Below are 19,733 nucleotides of genomic sequence, written 5' to 3' on the forward strand. Positions count from 1 at the left end.
AACACGTATGTTTTTCTAGATCGCCAAACAACCATCTTGTAAGTAAACGCAGATTGTGTGGATTCTTGCAAATCCCAAAACAATGTTGCCTGAGGCCAACATTGGTGTTTACTATCTCTTCTCACACACTACAGTCTAAAACGAAGCTTTATATTGTACAGTTTAGCTCAAATAAGTGCAGGTTTTTAAGGACAATCCTTGTATATCTCTTAAAATAAATTGACTGCCTCAGCTCTGTCTGTCCTTCCCCCAAAAAAAAAGAAATTAAAAAACCAAACTAGACGACATGAGTTGTGAGGCGCTCTGAGTCGAGCTGTGAAGAGCGCATGTCTGCACAGTGCTATAGAGAGTATGTTATTCCGCATCCAAATGATGTCTAAAATGCTGTCTAGATAGGCAGCTCACTGGGAATTGCGACCCGGACTCTCTTCCAGCTGACCAAAACTCTGGGAATGGAAAAGCACATCTCAGACGTTTTGGATTTTTTTTTTTTTTTACTCCACTCTTGTAACTAGACGACATGAGTTGTGAGGCGCTCTGAGTCGAGCTGTGAAGAGCGATTGTGAAAGTAAAAGCTTTCCTTGTCGTAACTAGACGACATGAGTTGTGAGGCGCTCTGAGTCGAGCTGTGAAGAGCGAGTCAGATTTTCCAATAGTTCATTTATGAGAAGCACGCGAGCTCCTTTTCTGTCTGCTGGTCTACAGTAGTTTGTAAGGTAAGTTTGTCTGAAACGGACTAATTTAACATTTTAACGTGTCGAATCCTTTTGCTTCGTTTGTTAATTGTAAGCTTAAAAGTAAAAACGCTGTTTTAAAGGATTTTTTTCTCATAAAACGTTTCAACGCAGACGGCGTCGACGAAGTATTTAGTCAACAGTTTGTTTTAGAATTTCCTACGTGTGAGCTGGGTTTATTTTATTTCTTAGTTATTTTTTGGTTTCCTTAACACTAACTTTAGGTCGGTCTTGAGTGAGAACAGTAAACTAATAAAACGATGCATGTAATGTACACATTTGTTTCTATGTTACTTTCTACTGTAACAGAAATACAGCAGTTTTGTCCGATTCCCTAGAAAAGTGTACATTCTGGGGCAGAATGTACCAAAATTACTTTGTTTGAGCATCCCCAGCAGCTCAACATTATAGAAATGCTTCGACCTACCTCTTTGTCTGATCAGCTGCATGGAGGAATGTTGAAGAAATGTATTCGAAAGCAATCATTATTTTGCAATTAATTACTATAATCAAAAACATAAGTGACTATTCGTGTTTCTTGGTGGAAAGTTTATACAGTACATTTAGTAGATTTAGATTTTACACCACCTGCTGTTTGCCATAATCATAAAAATATTTTAACAATGTATCAAATAAAAGCAATAAATTAAAAATATGACACCATTAATATTCTCTACAGCACTGGTTCTCAACATTTTTGACTTCCCTTTTGAAATGGACTGTATTTGTAGGCTCTCCTATGTTTCTTTTTATTATTATTTTAATTAAGACTGAAATAATTTTAAGACTTTGGGGGACAGTTTGCAGAAGCCACTTGGTTGAGAATGGCTATTCTATACATACAAATAATTTAAGACTGTTTCGTAAACTAACAAATTTCATAGGGGGAAATGCTGTTTTTTTTCATATGTGCAAGCCTCCTCATAGTGCAACATGCTAGAAAAATATATTAAAATAACCTTGAGGATGTAATGTGACCCAAAAATTGTACTTTATTATTTTTTTTCAAAGTCATCCTGTCTATCCTGTTATATGCAGCATATGCTTACAAAGTCAGGAATGTGTGTTTAATACACTAAGCTCACATGGTGCAAGGACTGTTAACTAAAGTTTCATTCTTTCAATACTGTTTACTCTTTGTGCAATATCACCAGTATGCTGTTGCTCCAGGACAGAATGAGAAGGACTTGTTTGTCCTGCTGCCTTTTCCTGTTGTTTGTCTGGTACCCAGCGGGCAGCATTATGACGGATCTTGAGCTGGAGGATTCGGACCGGGACTGGGGTTCTGGATTACACGAACTCCTAAACAGCTTTCCAGCTGATAGTCCATTTGTCAGAGAGACGCCCGGCAAGCCAGCTAACTGCACTCAGCGCTTCTGGCTTCCTCCATCCTCCCCTGTGTGCTGGGATGATATAGCGGGCCCAGAGGAGTTTGAGAAATCTCGCCTCCTCGTGCTGCAGAACAGGGCAGCACTGCAGGCTGTATCCACATCTAGTGGTCTTGAGGACGGGGGTGCGTCCTTCGATCAACAGGCCAGGGAGAACATGCAGGGCGTCCGGGCTGACCATCTCGCTGTGGCCCAGACCGCCGATACAATGCAGAAGGTGTTCACGGATTTGGATGAGAAGAGGAAGGAGGGGGAAAAGCCTTATACCTTCTCAAGGTAATTGAGTGATTGTGAATGCTTTCATGGAAGATGTATTTGGCTGAGATTTAAAACATTCAGCAGAATTTTACTATAAAGTCGACTCCAACAAATGACTGTCAATCATTTCTGATGGCGAATAGTGTGGGAGCTGCCTGCACTTCTGAACATATATACAGTATTTTCAGACCAATTTGAGCTTCAGGTGCATTGAAATATTTGAACTTTTGTGACTAGACGGTATATGACCGCCGGACAGGATGTGATGTATTGTCTACTTAAAATTATGAGCGCAGGGTGAGAATTACCAATATTTTTACATTAGAATGTTAATCTTTTAATCTTTAACTATTTCTTTAAAATGGGCAGTTATGAATCATTTAAACGTATTGGCAGTCATTTATTTTGTGTGGTTATATTTATATATTTATTATTCATTTTACTATAGAATAAGCAGAGAGTAACCGCTGATTTATGACTAAATTGAAAGTTTCTTATGCCTACTCACCTTTTCAGTGGTTTTGTTTTTGTAAAGTATTTTTCTCATTCATTTTTTCCCCAAGTATTTATAAAAAAGAAAAAAAAAGAGCTGAGTTATTATCACTAAAATCTTTGATTTGAAGAAAAGTGTTTGGAAATCAGACAGAAAAGATAAGATACAGAACTATGTAATTCATTTCTTTAACTTCAATTCCTAAAACTATATATTGTTTAATCTGTACAGTATATATATAATGTGTGTTTGTGTGTTTATTTTATTATTATTCCAATATATAAATTGACTTATTGGGAGTAAGGCACCAAATAGTTATTTTGGCTGAATTTGCCTAACATGATTTTTGTATTTGTGAAAATTTTTTTTTTTTTTACAGAATCATGGGTAATGTAGTTTTTCCACCAAGAGATCCAATGTTAAACACAATTGTTTATTGAAAAATAAGTTGAGATGATGCAGGCTGCTGGCTTCAACAAAAGCATAAACCATCAGTTAACAACCTTTACAGCTCACATTATGTCTGTCTTTAAAGGCTTACAAGATATCATTAAAAATCAATTTCTCTGTTGAGAAAATGTAATCTGACTGTCACAGAGATAGTGGAAAGGCAGCACATGATTACAAAATGTCAACACAGGTTGTTTTCTTCTGAATCAAAATTCAGAAAATGAATTCTTTTTTAAACACATGCCACATTTTTTTTCTCTCTCTCAGTCTGAAGGAGCAAACTGAAAACACGAAAGACTCCATTGCTAAAAAGGAGCAAGTAGCAGCACTTCTAGAGAAACATCTTGCCAATCTGGAGAGGTCTTTGAACACTATGCAACTTCGACTGGCCAAACTCCGACCCCTGTAATTTCATTTGAGCATCACAACCTACACATGTGGAAAATAATATAATGCATGTTTATTATTACTACATTTTATCAAACAAACAAGACTTTTATCCCCATATACTGCATGCCAACAGCACCCTGTATTTCTCTTTTGGTACGTATTTTCCTCTTGTTTTTCCACTCCATTAAGTAAATGGGATAAATATTAGGTTCTGGCAATAAAATCTATTTTTATACCCCCAGACTATAGACTGTTCCCTAAAAATGTAATGTACAATTATATTAAGCTTAATTTGTCTGTGATTAAAAAATAATACACAACAGTTCATTTTCAAATGCTTTACATGTCATAAGCCTCTTTTGCACAGTAAATTGCCGTAAAAATTACCTGAACGACTTTACCGGTAAATACAAAAATGTGCTGTTCACACAGGCAACGTTTCATCTTTTTACTGATAAAGCACCATTCACATATCACTTTCAAATACTTGTAAATATGTGACATCATTAACCAGAAACGACCTCTAAACAGCTACACCTCATGGTGTTTTTGTAAATATGGTGGGGTATTGGTGGTCAGTTTTTTTGTGTGTGTGTGTGTGTCAAACATTAACATTCCTGTAGCTGCTTTTGGCCCAAAGACATTGTATTAGACGACTTAAGACATTTCTTTGACTTCAGTGAACAATGTAGAGTAAATCCTTCATCTGCGTCAGAATGTTATGATTGGCCCAGAGCAGACGTCTTACGTCAGCGCGTTATGAATTCATACGGTCCTTCTCAAAAAATTAGCATATTGTGAAAAAGTTCATTATTTTCCATAATTTACTGGTAATGTTACAACTTCTCATACCAGTAAAGTAAAGTATGCCAAGTATGGTGACCCATACTCAGAATTCGTGCTCTGCATTTAACCCATCTAAAGTGCACACACACAACGTGAACACACACCTGGAGCACTCGGATTAGGTGCCTTGCTCAAGGGCACCTCAGTCGTGGTATTGCCAGCCCGAGACTCAAACCCACAACCTTAGGGTTAGGAGTCAAACTCCCTAACCACTAGGCCACGACATCCCCACTTTTCCCCACACAATTGCTAGAACGATTTTAATGGTATTTTTTAAAAGGTACTGTTCACACGTGATCTCTTAATGGTAATTCACCAGTAAAGACTGTATGTGTGAAAGGGGCTATAGTTTCTGACTGATTGCCATATTAAAATAAAATTACAGTGAACACATAATCAGCAAATGTATTTATTCAAAAACAAAAATCAAACTTCAAGCATTTAAAAACTATACAGTACACTAAATAAATCTTCAGCTGCAGTCCAAAGTCAAGTATGAATCAAATGCATCTTTATCCTCAGTGATTCAAATGTTAACTCCTGGGCATGAAATATACCTCTAAATACATTTTAAACCCTGAGAAAAACATTTTCAATTTGATTTTACATTGAATGGAAATGACTGTATAGATGTTTGGAGCTTCCCAAAACATACAATCATGGTGTCAAGCAGTAATAAAACACCAATCATGCATGACAAGCACCATATGTCCTGGTTTCCAGTTCTCACAGTGGTTCAGTTGTGAATCTAGAGTGGCGACAGACATTTAGACACACAGCACAGTGTAAGTGGGTGCTAAAACATACAGACTAGATGAACTAAAACATGTACATTATCTCTCTATAACAACAGAGGTTTAAAAGTACAGCTCTTTGGGTGAAATGTACTGATTTGTAAGACAATGTCCTATGATTTTATCTACTGTTTTAGTGAGGAAGTGGTCAATTCACAGTGATTTCCTCCAACTTACTATACATCCCTACAGGCTGTCATCATCTTTTTTCATTTCTTCCAGTGACTTCAGATAGTCTCTGGCCAAGATTTTCTTAGGAAGGATATCTGAAAATAGAAGAGACAAAACTGTTTACACACCAGTCGATTTAGTCTGAATAGTGTTTGTCATCATCACAAATGGCCAGGACTCACCGGTTAAAAACTGAAATGTTTCCGTTTCCTCTGCGGCGTTGGCCAGATCACTGTACGACAGTGTGTTCGTCTCTTTACCAGAACCGTTTTTATATGAGGACAGAGCCAAGTGCTGGACAAAAAGCTCCTATGAGGAAAAAGTCACATTAATATAAACAGAAGATAATGATATAATGATAAGCAATGCAATCTACTGTCGGAGCCGTTCTCTTGTACTCCAGCGTGAGTGTTTTTAAATAAATAGAACTGTTAGAACTATGCACATTTGTTTTGCTATTATTTTTGGGAATGTGTATTTATACTAAAAGCTAACTGATATCACAGATGTTTCAAGAGACTAAAACCAAAACACCTTTCAACTAAAGCAGATAACCAGGCAACTGACCATTAATTAATAACACATCAAATTACCGTTGCTTTTGTTGTCAAGAAAAGAGCGTCCTGGTTGATACAGGACACATCGGGAGAACTCTTCATGATTAATCGCACCCTCGACATCGGCAGAGATACATTTTTACTGTTTGTAGCTTGCTCAACTTTCTCTTCCATGGTGTTTTCAGACATGTTCTGTTAGCAGCCGCTTCTGCTTCTTATATTTTTACGGCGGTTGGCATGGAGCGAATTGGTGCATTACCGCCCCCTACCAGCCCCCCAATCATAACCCAATTAAACCTAAAGGAAGTAAAACAAAAGTCATTCAAAGACACGTCACACAACGAAAAGTGAATTGTAGTTTTAGGACGAATCGTTTGTAGTCCTTCCTTCCAGAGCACTTTTCATCAATATTTCATAAAGCAGTTTGAAATCGGAAATAAATATTTTTTTTTCATCTGAGAATATCATGTATGTATTTGATATGAAAAGTGACCATTTTTTTTCTTTTCATTTTATATTTTTATTAGTAAAAGTCAACAGCAGATTTAAGAATACCTGTCAAACATATCTGCTGGAATGCAGAGAGTATCAATTAAAATAACTGAATATTAAAATAAATTATATAATTATTACAACTGTTTGAAAGTATTTCAATACTAGTGTTTCAAATGTCATTTTTATTTCCTTTTATTTATGCGACAAAAATCAGTCGACAAAAAATGCAAAATGTCCGCATACTAGTCGTTAAATTGGCAGGAACTACGTTTCCCGAAATACCAGAGTTGTTTTTGTCCTCGACAGTAGCTGGGCGTGTGCGCTTTACAGATAACGAATGAGCTTGGCAATGATGTTTACTACAGCCTTCAGGACTGCATTACCCACAATGCACTGCTCACCGTTGTCAAAAGTCTTGCTCTCTTGGGTCACTTGTCGAACTCTGGCCGTGTCAGCCAGCGTACTTTCTCTTATTTGACGGAATAATGCATTTGTCAGGTACAGGCCTTGCGGAAATAGGGCACGGGCAGGGCCCCGGAGCAGGACCAGCGCCTGGAAGCTGCAATCCGCGAAAATTCAGCGAGAAAATCGCCCTGCACAACCAGCGACAGGCTGAAGACACAGCCGCTTTCCGGGAGGTTATGATGGACGTTACTTCCATCAGGGTGAGTCAATACAGGACATGTCAGGCTCATTTACGATAGTTTTTGACCTGAATTTTGGATTATTACTGGGTTATAAAGTGTTTGCAGCGGAAGGAAGTGCTTAAACTTTCAAATGTTACGTGCTTTAGTTGTGTGTTTTATTGATTCCTGACAACTGGACAGCTTTAGTTACAGCTATTGGCTTTTCTTGGAAAGTGCGATTTCAGAAACAAAAAACCAATAATAAAGTTAAAAGTAAATAACCGCAACAAAAACAATTGTAAACACTCTCTTTGTACCCATTAACCTTGTTTTTTCCAGCTAAATGAGCATGTGTATTCACACGTGCTTGCCTTTTTAAAAATATTAATAACAATAAAGTTATTCCTGTACTGAATTTTAACTGGATGACCAACTACTCACTTGGTCCACAAGATCCAACAGATAGTTAAAAAAAAAAAAAAAAGTAACATTTACATAAGAAATAATAATCCATATTTAAATGCATATTTCCCCTTTACATTTACTCAGTTTGATGTAATGTTACTTCAAGCTCTGCAATTGTATAATTTGAATCAATTAGTTATTAAAAAATATGGCTGTTTACATGCAATTATGACTTGTATGAGACGGCAGTCTTCATAATACATTACAATAGACCTTTGAAATATTATATGTACTAAATATACTGAATTATACTGACACAGACAGTTCTGCCCATGTAACTCTTTACAACACCTGAAAATTAGACTGTATGAACTTTCATATTTTTAGACCCCTTCAAAATCAGAAGTACATGACAAATGTGTTGGGATTAAATTGGACTTAGGAAGTATTTTACCATCTGTATATGGACTTGTGATTCAGCAGGTCCACGTGGATTATGTCAATGCACATAAATAGCTTAGCCAGTCACTCATCTAGGGTCTGTTTCTCATCAGTGTTGCAGACCGAGGGGTCTGTAAATCTCAAGTACAATGTCTGTGTTAAATAATGATGCAACAGGTATTTGTTCCCCTGAGGGTAAAGCAGTCTGGGAGAGAGTGGGACGAGATTTACGCTTAACTCAGTGTTGGATGGCTTTTATTGTTACTATTGTTGAGGTTGCATTCCCTCCTCAGGTTCAGGCTGAGAGAATCCGGCAAACCAGAGACCTGGTCCCGTACTATGGAGGATCGCTGCCAAATGTCAATCAGATTTCAAGATGCTCCACAGAGACCCAGGTGTGGGATTTTGATTGTATTTCCTTTTAAATAAAGGAGAAATGAGTAGAAAACTAATTCAAGATGTTTGTTTTTTTAAATGTCAGGTCTTTTTGTTTGAATTAACTTCATTTGATTTGCGTTTCTTCTATTTACAGCACCCAAGTTATCTCACCCAGCAGCTCCTAGAGGCAGATGAAGAGTATAGAGACGTCCAGCCCAGTCCCCTTGGCAGACTGCACAGGAGACATGTATCCTCACTTTAAAAATGGCTGATAGTCTTACAGATTCATGTTTATAGTAGTATGATAGGAATATTGCAACTCCACAACTCTAATCTTTGTAACTGAATTGAATAGAATCCTACAAATTTAAAATTGAAAACAACTGAATTTTAAAATGCTTACACAGTAATCATGAACAGTTGTGGAATTGATGAAAATGTGTTGGTTGAAGCCAAAATTCTTAACTTAAGCCTTAACTTCATTTTACAGTTTGATAGTGCTCCCTATCTCTCTAGCCACCTCTCTCCTCCACAAGGTCCTACCTGGAGAAGGTACGATTATAAATAAAGGGTTCTCAGATCTACCACAATCAACACATTACATTTAGGTGCTAAACAATCATGTCATTTTCATAATGAAGTCACTATCAGATGTAAGGATGAACTCCCGGAGCTTTTGTTTGTGTCCGTACTTTAATGTAGTGTTGCTTGTGTCCAAGCAGAAACTGGTCCAATTGTTCTGCCACTGAGAAAAGCCAGATGGTCTGTCTTCCTCTGACAGCTCTTAATAGGTAAACAAGAACCCCTGAGTGTTCAGACTGCTGATCCGAGATCAGCTCTTGTGCATATTTAATCATTTTATTTATTGAACCAATTGATCTCCCTAACTGGGGAGGAACATTCTTATTCTGGAAGATGTAGAGAGTGTGTTTGAGTCCCACATCACCCTGTTTTCACCCATTTCTAATTCTGTTCATCCTCACAGAACCAACTCTGACTCAGCCCTCCATACCAGTGTGCGAAACACCCAGTTGCATGGCCACCCGAAATCCGTCCAAAACCTGAACCAACAATCTAGACACCGTGGTGAGTTGAACTGTTTCGATGCTGAATTTTAATAAATAGGTATAAATTGCATTTTAAAATATGTTAAAAAATAAAACGGTTATTTTAAATTGTAACAGTATTACAGTTTTTACTGTATTTTTGATCAAATCAGTGCCTTGGTGAGCATAAGAGACTTCTTTGAACGGTAGTATAAGTGCAGGCAAACAGTTAATGTATCGCAAATAAGTCAGTAAACTTCACATCTAGATAAGATTGTTTCATATTTTAACCTAACTTGAAAATATTGGTATTTTGTCTTAAATTACATGCTTATTTTAAATTAAACTGATTCTTTAGGGTTTGCACATCCGGCTCCACTAATTGAGGAAAATATTCAAGAGGAGGCACAATCTCCCAAACTAAAGAAGGTATTTGTTCTGCCTCATCCATATCACACTGATAAACTGTTGTTAAACACTTTATTTGAGAAAGCAATGTTCATTATCTCATCTGTGTCTTCTTCGTAGTTCTCCTCAATGGCATCATCAGGATATGAAACACCTGTTGTTCAGTAAGTTCCTTTTCAGTCTTAGTCACTGAGCTATCTCAGTTTTTCTTCTTTAAACTCTTTGTTTGCTGTCTCTCCAGCAACTTCCCATTGCCTGATCAGCAAGTATCGTCCCTCCCTGTCCCGTCAGCCCTCAGTACGAGTGGCTCTCTTCCAGACCTATCCAGCCTCCACCTGCCTTCTCCTCTTCCTGTAGGCCAGGATTCTGAGCACCACAGTGGTGCGGAACAATTGAGCAACGCATCCACGCACTCTGGCGTTATGGCTGACTTTAACTTACCAGGTATGTTTCAGGATCCAGCATTGTTTGAATGTCATTAATGCAGAAGGTTTTCACTTTTTGATGCCTAGTACCCCCAAATATGATAATCACTTTCCAGTGGACTTTCCATCTTAAATTATATAAAAGCAGCTGTGTATTTTCATGTATTTGTACTGTAAAAAAAAGTGTTGTACTAAAGCCAAAGAAATGTAAATATTAATTGAAAAATATTTACTTTGTATTAAAAAGCTTGTTGTATAGAAACATTTTTATTTGCAAATAATAAAATAATATTTTAATTTAAAATATAAAGTTTTAAAATAATATAATACATAACACGTGTAATATTTTTTACACAATTTGGATGCAAATTTTAATATTAACTTTTCTGTACCAGTGTTGTTATTGTTTTTTAAAACTTTTTTTTTTTTTAATTGAATATAAAATAAATAAATTACATTTATTTGTAAATTAAAATTAAAATGTGATAAGTTAAATTAAAATATAATTATTACACAAAAGCTTAAACTTAAAAACTGAAATGAAAATGAAACGGGAATCAAAGCTAAATAGAAATAATAAAAAAACTAATAAAAATGACAAATGCAAATAACAAAATTACTAAAGCAAAGTAAAAAATTGAAACTTCAAATATAAAGGTAAACGTTCTTTCAAAAAGTTAATAAATAATATATAATAGTGTATTAAAAATACTAAAATATCACTGCCCTGGACCCCAGTTTGAAAACTCAAATTGGTAAATGACTGATATATGGGCCAGATCAATAAATCAGCCAATGTTTGTGTTACTGTACTCCAAATGTCTGAGGCCACATTGAAAATCTGGAATTCAAAATAGAAGTGAAACTTGCCATTTTAAAAGACATTATAGTGCAAATAAATTTGAAATATTAAAGTTTCACACAATTTTGTCTTTTTAGGTCTATCCTCATCTCTTCAGGCATCTTTAAGTAATCCTTTGCTCCAGTCTTCACTCAGCAATCCCAACATCCAGACCTGTCTGAGTAGCCACTCCCTGCCCAGCTCTCTCAGCTCCACTTCTTTGCGCCTGTCACTTAGCAACTCTTCCCTGCAGTCATCGCTCAGCAACCAGTCCCTGCAGTCCTCCCTCAGTAGCTCTTCACTGAGTAACCAGTCCATCCAATCATCTGCCAGCCGCTGCAGCCACAGCAGTGGAATGGACGGATCTCGCTCTTGCTCCTCTTCTTCACTCTCTGGTTCTCCACGTGTGACTGGCCACACCCATGCCGCCACATCACGAAAGAGAGCCCAGCTCAGCCCACTCATTGTGCCCAGTGGAGGAGAGTCCCGCTGGCAGCATCCAAAGCAGTTCTCACCTACAGTGTCTCCAACCATGTCCTCTGTATCCCAGGCAAGATATACACATTTCTGATAATCATGTTTGCTCACAGGGTTTCTGCAGGTTCATCAAAAAGATTTTAAGTTTTAATTTCATAAAACCACTTACTAATTTAAAGGCCTTCAAAAGTTTTAATATAATGTAATTTACTATATATAATGAGTCATGACAAACCAAGGCAGAAAAAATATAAAATATATAATATTAATATATAATTATTATATATATTTGAATTAGCTTTTATTTTCATTTTTTTTCTATTTATCATTATTTTTTATTTTTTTTCAGTCTTAGTAACTTAGTACTTATTCAGTTAGCAACATTTCTAATTTTCTATAATTTGATCTTATATTTTATTTTAGCCTTATTTAAATTACTAAATGTGATTTTTTTATATTTTTAGTTACTAACACTGCTTTAAACCCTGCAGTCTGTCAATAAGATTTTTGATTGGCATCATAAGGTCATGCATTTCATTCCATCAAACATGCAGATACCCCGAATCAACTGAGAACTTTCAGAAAGACCAAAGAAACTTCCATCTTCCTGGTCATAATTTCTGATTTTATTACTTGTTCGATATTATTCAGGTTCTAATGTGCGCTGAATATTTCACACAGGGTGCTCTCCTCAACAAAGTTTTGAAGGAGACGAAGCCACCAGCGTATCCCTGCACTCAGCACCTCAGATCCGCTCCTCCACTCTCCCATCAGTCAATGCGGCAGTATTTCCAGCCAGAGGCACAGCATCAGTCAATCCCAGAGATGGAACAGTGGAGTCAAGATGAACACCAGTCACAACATCAACAAACACACAGTCAGACACAACAACACCATGTTCACAAACACAGTCGGCCCCTGCAGCATCATTCACAACCAAACTCTAAACATCATCAGCAGTTACTGTATCATTGCCAGACTCACCAACCACACATCTCACTGCAAGCGCTTACCCAACAGCAGCAGCAACAACAACAACAACAACAACAACAACAACTACAACTGTACACACAGTTCCAGCCTCATCAGATGCCTGAGGAGCAGTACCAGTGTCCGGACCAGTGGCAGATGCCATCCCAAGAGGGCCAGTACCAAAATCAACAGCTACATCAACCTATAACTTTCCCCTCTCCAGGTCAAGAGAAAAACTGGAAACATGTAACAGGCCCACATGGCATGCAACATGCACAAATGAAACGTAGACACTGTATGCAGACGCCAGAAGAACCAAAACCACTATCTAAGATTGCTATCCACGAGAGTCAAGGAAAGGGACTGAAGGTCCCTCATTATAAGGAAAGCGAAGTAACTGTAGCAAATCCAGGTTTACAGGATAAAGGTTTTGAACTGAACAAGGTGAACCCTGTTTGCATTCAAGTATGTTAGCCAGAATTAATTATTATAATCAATGATAATAAACACCTTTTTTGTTACAGGAATCATATGTTGGCTTAAATCTTACCCCTAGTCAGGCAAAGGCCCTTTCCCAGCAGGTACATTGTTTGTTTCTTGAGTCATCAGTTTAGATTGCACATGTCTTGGCCATATGGTCTGATGCTGTGCAGAGCCTCTGCATTTATGACTGACTTTGATGATGTGTATCCTCTGTGCAGCTTGGAGTGCTTCAGAAAGAGCCTCTAGGTGGCAGTAGAGTGTCAGATCTTAACTGTGAAGCTGCAGAAAGCAAGGAGCAGCTCCTGCAGAATCAAAGCAACAGTGCTGGAGAGACACAAAATGTGTTCAACATAAACTTATCTGGTAAGATATGTTTCTGAAGCCAGTTTAACCCCTTTAAAGCCTGACGTATGAAACAATAGTCTGAAAAGTTTTTTAACTGGAAAAGTTTACTAAAATTATAGACAAATAAAAAAAATATCTAAAAAGAATAGTTATTATATATATTTATAAATCCGATACATCATGCATCAGACTCATATTGTATAATAGTAAGGATATGGTGCTTATAGTTGAGTAAGAAATAAAAGTTTTATTGAGAGGATGCAATTTGGGGCAGTCGCTGACATTTATATGGCCAAAAAGTGACATTCTAATAGCTTGTAATGTAAATTAATTAGATCTTTATAACAGTATAGCAGATTACTTGAAACTGAAACAGACTACATATAGCAGACTACATAATTCATATACAGTCATGTGAAAACGCTATTGAATTCCATGGTTTTCTGTATCAGTGCTTAATAAAAAAATATCTGGTCCTTGGCAGGTCTTAAATTTAGGAAAATAAAACCTCAGATGAACAACAACACATGACATACTGCACTGTGTCATTGTTTATTTAAAAAAAAAATAAGATGGAAAAGCCATGTGACAAAGTTAGGACACCCTTACTGTTAACATAGGAATTAAGATGGTAAGTAATGGTCAGGCACTGCTAATCAAATACCTTTGATTAACTGATCATCAGCAAGTGTGAGCAGCTCTATGAAAGCAGAAGTTTTGTCAGTTTCCTTCAGGTGTGTGTTAACATAATGCCAAAGAGGAAAGACATCAGGAATGATCAAGCAACTGTTGCTGCCATCAATCTGAGAAGAGAAATATGGCCAGTTCCAAATGATTCGAAGTGCATCATTCTACAGTGAGGAAGTTTATTAAGACATTCAAAACAGACACCAGTCCTCCCAGAAGTGGACGTCCCAGGAAATTCACCCCAACAACAGACCATGTAACACTCAGAGAAATGGCAGACAACCCAAGAACTTCACTGCAGACTCTATAGGCCTCAGTTAACATGTTAAATGATAAAGTGCATGACAGTTCAATTAGAAAAACATGGGACAAGTATGGCTTATTTGGAAGGCTTGCCAGAAGAAAGCCTTTTCTCTAAACAAACATGGCAGCACGGTTTAGGTTTTCAAAGTTGCATCTGAACAAATCATAAGACTTCTAGAACAATGTCCTTTGAACAGATGAGACCAAAGTGGAGATTTTGGTGAAAACATAAAGAGCATATCAGCAAAAACACCTCATACCAAAAGTCACACATGCTGGTGGAGGGCTGATGATTTTGGGCTTGTCTTGAAGCTACAGGAACTGGGCACCTCACAGTCATTGATTTGACCATGAACTCCTCTGTATACCAAAGCATTCTAGAGTCGGCCATCTGTCCGACAGCTAAAGTTGGGTCATGAAACAGGACAGTGATCCCAAGCACACCACCAAATCTACAACAGAACGGCTGAAAAGAAAAGTGTCAAGGGATTGCAGCAGTCCAGTCAAATTCCAGAGCTCATCCTGACTGAAATGCTGTGGTGAGAGTTGTGCATAAACAAATCAGAATGCCCACAAGCCTCAATAAACCTGAGCAACGTTGTAAAGAAGAGTGAACCAAAACTCCTCCAGAACGATGTGAGAGACTGATAAAGTCATACGGAAAGTTATTGCTGCTAAAAGTGGATCTACAGGCAGTTGAATCATAGGGTGTCCTAACTTTGTCACATGGCTTTTCCACCTTGGCTTTATTTTTGTTAATAAACAATGACACGTTGTGATGTCATGTGTCGTTGTTCATCTGAGGTTGTATTTTCAAAATTTTAAGACCTGCCAAAGACCAGATATTTTTTTATTATATCCTGATACAGAAAACCATGGAATTCAATATGGTGTCCTAACTTTTTCACATGACTGTAAATATAAGTTGTCACTCTATATATGAGAGTGATATATTGTTTTATAGACTAAATTGTAGTGTATATAGCCTATATGTCTTATCATATTTCATTATGGAGTCTCCTATCATTCACTTAAATTTCTCACTAATTATTGTTTCTTCACATTTTCAGACCCATCATCCTGGCTGGACCAGGACTTATCAAGTCTGTCGGACTCTATTTTGGAGTTTGATCTAGAAACGTTTAACCTGGACACTAACTTAGGTTGGCCATGAATGTATCATAAAAGTTGACGTAAATGTTGTTATGATGCATTTATTCAAACAAGTACCCTTTAAAGAGAATATTTTTTGGCAATGGAATTTAAATATAGTCCTTAAAGTCAACTATATGTAATGTTAACTTTACATTGGCTTGAAAGGTTCTTTAAGGGAACTAACATAAAAATTGTATTTTAATAAATAGTTTTTGCACACAGAGGTTCTAAATAGCAGGTCTATGTGCCTTAATATGCATTTTTGGTTATATTTTATTATAAATAGAATAAATAGATTGTTTATGTACCAATACATGAGGCGAAGTCATGTATGAGTTGTTTAGGAAATGTATGTTTTCACATTTCATTGCATAGAAAAACTGGTATAATATGGAAATAAACAAAAATATAAGAAAATATGGCTAGTTTAGGGCCAACTTGTTTAATTCATCAAAATGTTGTCTTGATTGTAAAATTAAGATTTTACTCTTTAACATTTAGATCAAAGCTAATTATGTAGAACTCAGCCTTTCAGATTTCATATCCATCTGTTTGCATGTTATAGTCTTATTTTGTTATAGTATGACTGGGGTCATTTTTGTGACTTCTTGTAACTGACTGTTGATGCTTGGCTTTTAATTTCCATATCTTTATTTTGTTGCAGTTTCATATTTCATAATGTTTCATAATGCAGTTTTATTATATTTTCATATTCATTTTGCTTTATCACTCTCTGGTAGAGGTCATGTTGTTTTTCAGTATTTGTCTTCAATGTAAAATCTGAAATATTTTCACAGTATGCATATTGGAATACATTTACATTTTTGACAATTAATAACATAATATGTACAGAAACACAATCTGTAAATTCCAGAAGTATTGAAATTAAAAAGTGGACTAATACCTTTAAGCGTACTTTTTCAAATATTGTTACTATTAAGTTTAGGACTGATATACCAGTTTACACCAGGCCCGGCCTCACATAAAAAAAACATATTTATTATCTCTTTGTGCTGAAATTTGCATTTTGTGCCTATTTACCTCACACAGAGTCCTTGGATCATCTAATTAAAGCCCAGTTTGTTTGTAGATTTTCAGATCCAATGTATATGTTCCAGAATTCGTCATTCCTAAAGCCCATATTAATTTTTACAACAACTTAAGAGTACACACTATATCCATAGGATAAGAATTGTGCATTTGGGATGTGAATGAAATGCAGATGTTTCATATTTTCCCAAATACTGTTGTTTTTGGCATTGGTTTATTAAGGCATACTCTTTACCACTGGATATGTGTAGAACTGTGTGCGTTGTTTTTTATGATCGTGCTGTTTGATTGCCTATGGAATTTTCTTTGAAGTCTTTCAAACTATCTCAACAAATGGTAACAACTAAGATGTCTAAAATGAAGGTAAGATTTGCCATTTTACTATACTCATAACTTTTTATATATAAAATTATATTGAATTAATTATATAAATTTATATATATTTATTTTAGTATAAAAATAATGTTAAATGTGGCGCTCAGCTGGGTAATATGACTTCAAATCTAGCTAACCTCATTATATATGTACATGCATGTACATCATAAATATACACAGTACATACATACACACACACACATATATATATACATATATACAGTGGTGTAAAAATGGTTGGCCCCCTTCCTGATTTCTTATTTTTTTGCATGTCTGTCACACTTTAATGTTTCAGATCAAACTAATTTAAATATTAGTAAAAGATAACACAAGTGAACAAAACATGCAGTTTTAAATTAAGGTTTTTATTATTAAGGGAAAACAAAATCCAAAACTACATGGGCCTGTGTGAAAAAGTGTTTGCCCCCTACAACAACTGCAATCAAGCGTTTGCGATAACTTGCAATGAGTCTGTTACAGCGCTGTGGAGGAATTTTGATCCACTCATCTATGCAGAATTGTTGTAATTCAGCCACAATGGAGGGTTTTCGAGCATGAACCGCCTTTTTAAGGTCATGCCACAGCATCTCAATAGGATTCAGGTCAGGACTTTGACGAGGCCACTCCAAAGTCTTCATTTTGTTTTTCTTCAGTTATTCAGAGGTGGACTTGCTGGTGTGTTTTGGATCATTGTCATGCTGCAGGACCCAAGCTTGCTTGAGGTCACGAACAGATGGCAGGACATTCTCCTTCAGGATTTTTTGGTAAACAGCAGAATTCATGGTTCCATTTATCACAGCAAGTCTTCCAGGTCCTGTAGCAGCAAAACAGCCCCAGACCATCACACTACCACAACCATATTTTACTGCTGGTATGATGTTCTTTTTCTGAAATGCGGTGTTACTTTTACACCAGACGTAATGGGACAAATGTTCAACTTTTGTCTCGTCAGTTCATAGAGTATTTTCCAAAAAGTCTTGGGGATCATCAAGATGTTTCTGGCAAAACTGAGACGAGCCTTTATGTTCCTTTTGCTCAGCAGCGGTTTTCGTCTTGGAACTCTGCCATGCAGACCATTTTTGCCCGGACTCTTCCTTATGGTGGAGTCATGAACACTGACCTTAACTGAGGCAAGTGAGGCCTCCAGTTCTTTGGATGTTGTTGTGGGGTCTTTTGTGACCTCTTGGATGAGTCGTCGTTGTGCTCTTGGGGTAATTTTGGTTTGCCGGCCACTCCTGGGAAGGTTCTCCACTGTTCCATGTTTCTGCCATTTGTGAATAATGGCTCTCACTGTGGTTCTCTGGAGTCCCAAAGCTTTAGAAATGGCTTTATAACCTTTTCCAGACTGATAGATCTCAATTACTTTCTTTCTCATTTGTTTCTGAATTTATTTGGACCTCTGCATGATGTGGTCTACTTCACTTTGTCAGGCAGGTCCTACATAAGAGATTTCTTGATTGTGAACAGATGTGCAGTAATCAGGCCTGGGTGTGGCCAGAGAAACTCAGGTGTGATAAACCACAATTTTAACGGGGGCAAACACTTCTTCACACAGGGCCATGTACAACTAAATTTAGTAATCCATTAAAAAAAAAAAACTACATAAAAAAACTGCATGTTGTGTTTAATTGTGTTATCTTTGACTAATATTTACAAACCCGATTCCAAAAAAGTTGGGACACTGTACAAATTGTGAATAAAAACAGAATGTAATGATGTGGAAGTTTCAAATTTCAATATTTTATTCAGAATAGAACATAGATGACATTATCAAATGTATCATTTTAAGGGAAAAATAAGTTGCTTTTAAATTTCATGGCATCAACACATCTCAAAAAAGTTGGGACAAGGCCATGTTTACCACTGCGTGGCATCCCCTCTTCTTTTTATAACAGTCTGCAAACGTCTGGGGACTGAGGAGACAAGTTGCTCAAGTTTAGGAATAGGAATGTTGTCCCATTCTCGTCTAATACAGGCTTCTAGTTGCTCAACTGTCTTAGGTCTTCTTTTGTTGCATCTTCCTCTTTATGATGCGCCAAATGTTTTCTATGGGTGAAAGATCTGGACTGCAGGCTGGCCATTTCAGTACCCGGATCCTTCTTCTACGCAGCCATGATGTTGTAATTGATGCAGTATGTGGTCTGGCATTGTCATGTTGGAAAATGCAAGGTCTTCCCTGAAAGAGACAACATCTGGATGGGAGCATAATGTTGTAACTTAGATATACCTTTCAGCATTGATGGTGCCTTTCCAGATGTGTAAGCTGCCCATGCCACACGCACTCATGCAACCCCACACCATCAGAGATGCAGGCTTCTGAACTGAGCGCTGATAACAACTTGGTTGTCCTTGTCCTCTTTAGTCCGGATGACATGGCGTCCCAGTTTTCCAAAAAATTTTTGATTCGTCTGACCACAGAACAGTTTTCCACTTTGCCACAGTCCATTTTAAATGAGCCTTGGCCCAGAGAAAACGCCTGCACTTCTGAATCATGTTTAGATATGGCTTCTTTTTTGACCTGTAGAGTTTTAGCCGGCAACGGCGAATGGCATTCCTGAGCCCATGTTGTGATTTCCATTACAGTAGCATTCCTGTATGTGATGCAGTGCCATCTAAGGGCCCGAAGATCAAGGGCATCCAGTATGATTTTCTGGCCTTGACCCCTATGCACAGAGATTGCTCCAGATTCTCTGAATCTTTGGATGATATTATGCATTGTAGATGATGATAACTTCAAACT

The 19,733-nt window shown here is 37.0% G+C and overlaps 3 protein-coding genes across 5 annotated transcripts; 2 read left to right on the top strand and 1 right to left on the bottom strand.

Moving 5' to 3' along the window:
- Positions 1-566: 566 nt before the first annotated feature.
- On the top strand, positions 567-3,954 carry si:ch211-57n23.1. Of its 2 annotated transcripts, none has more exons than XM_019089246.2 (3): positions 567-716; positions 1,889-2,398; positions 3,591-3,954. In XM_019089246.2, the coding sequence occupies exons 2-3, from the start codon at positions 1,890-1,892 to the stop codon at positions 3,730-3,732; spliced, it is 651 nt and encodes a 216-aa protein (XP_018944791.1). In that variant the 5' UTR covers positions 567-716; position 1,889; the 3' UTR covers positions 3,733-3,954. The 2 variants fall into 2 exon arrangements, with proteins under 2 accessions (XP_018944791.1, XP_042632939.1); XM_042777005.1 differs by having other exon boundaries at positions 1,905-2,398.
- A 1,001-nt stretch (positions 3,955-4,955) lies between these two features.
- LOC109073072 (chromatin accessibility complex protein 1-like) lies at positions 4,956-6,338 on the bottom strand. Of its 2 annotated transcripts, XM_019089245.2 has the most exons (4): positions 6,118-6,338; positions 5,707-5,833; positions 5,531-5,619; positions 4,956-5,307 (listed from the first exon to the last, which is right to left on the bottom strand). In XM_019089245.2, exons 1-3 carry the CDS (start codon positions 6,268-6,270, stop codon positions 5,540-5,542), a joined length of 360 nt encoding a protein of 119 aa, XP_018944790.1. In that variant the 5' UTR covers positions 6,271-6,338; the 3' UTR covers positions 4,956-5,307; positions 5,531-5,539. The 2 variants fall into 2 exon arrangements, with proteins under 2 accessions (XP_018944790.1, XP_018944789.1); XM_019089244.2 differs by having other exon boundaries at positions 4,956-5,619; positions 6,118-6,336.
- A 536-nt stretch (positions 6,339-6,874) lies between these two features.
- On the top strand, positions 6,875-16,471 carry LOC109073074 (CREB-regulated transcription coactivator 2-like). The gene is made up of 14 exons (XM_042777006.1): positions 6,875-7,241; positions 8,342-8,443; positions 8,581-8,673; positions 8,917-8,978; positions 9,149-9,217; positions 9,412-9,512; positions 9,831-9,901; positions 10,001-10,044; positions 10,122-10,324; positions 11,245-11,696; positions 12,305-13,039; positions 13,120-13,176; positions 13,297-13,441; positions 15,484-16,471. The coding sequence occupies exons 1-14, from the start codon at positions 7,062-7,064 to the stop codon at positions 15,585-15,587; spliced, it is 2,418 nt and encodes an 805-aa protein (XP_042632940.1). The 5' UTR covers positions 6,875-7,061; the 3' UTR covers positions 15,588-16,471.
- The last annotated feature ends 3,262 nt before the right edge of the window (positions 16,472-19,733 follow it).

The sequence above is a fragment of the Cyprinus carpio genome, chromosome A19 (assembly GCF_018340385.1).
Source record: "Cyprinus carpio isolate SPL01 chromosome A19, ASM1834038v1, whole genome shotgun sequence".
NCBI classification, from domain to species: domain Eukaryota; kingdom Metazoa; phylum Chordata; class Actinopteri; order Cypriniformes; family Cyprinidae; genus Cyprinus; species Cyprinus carpio.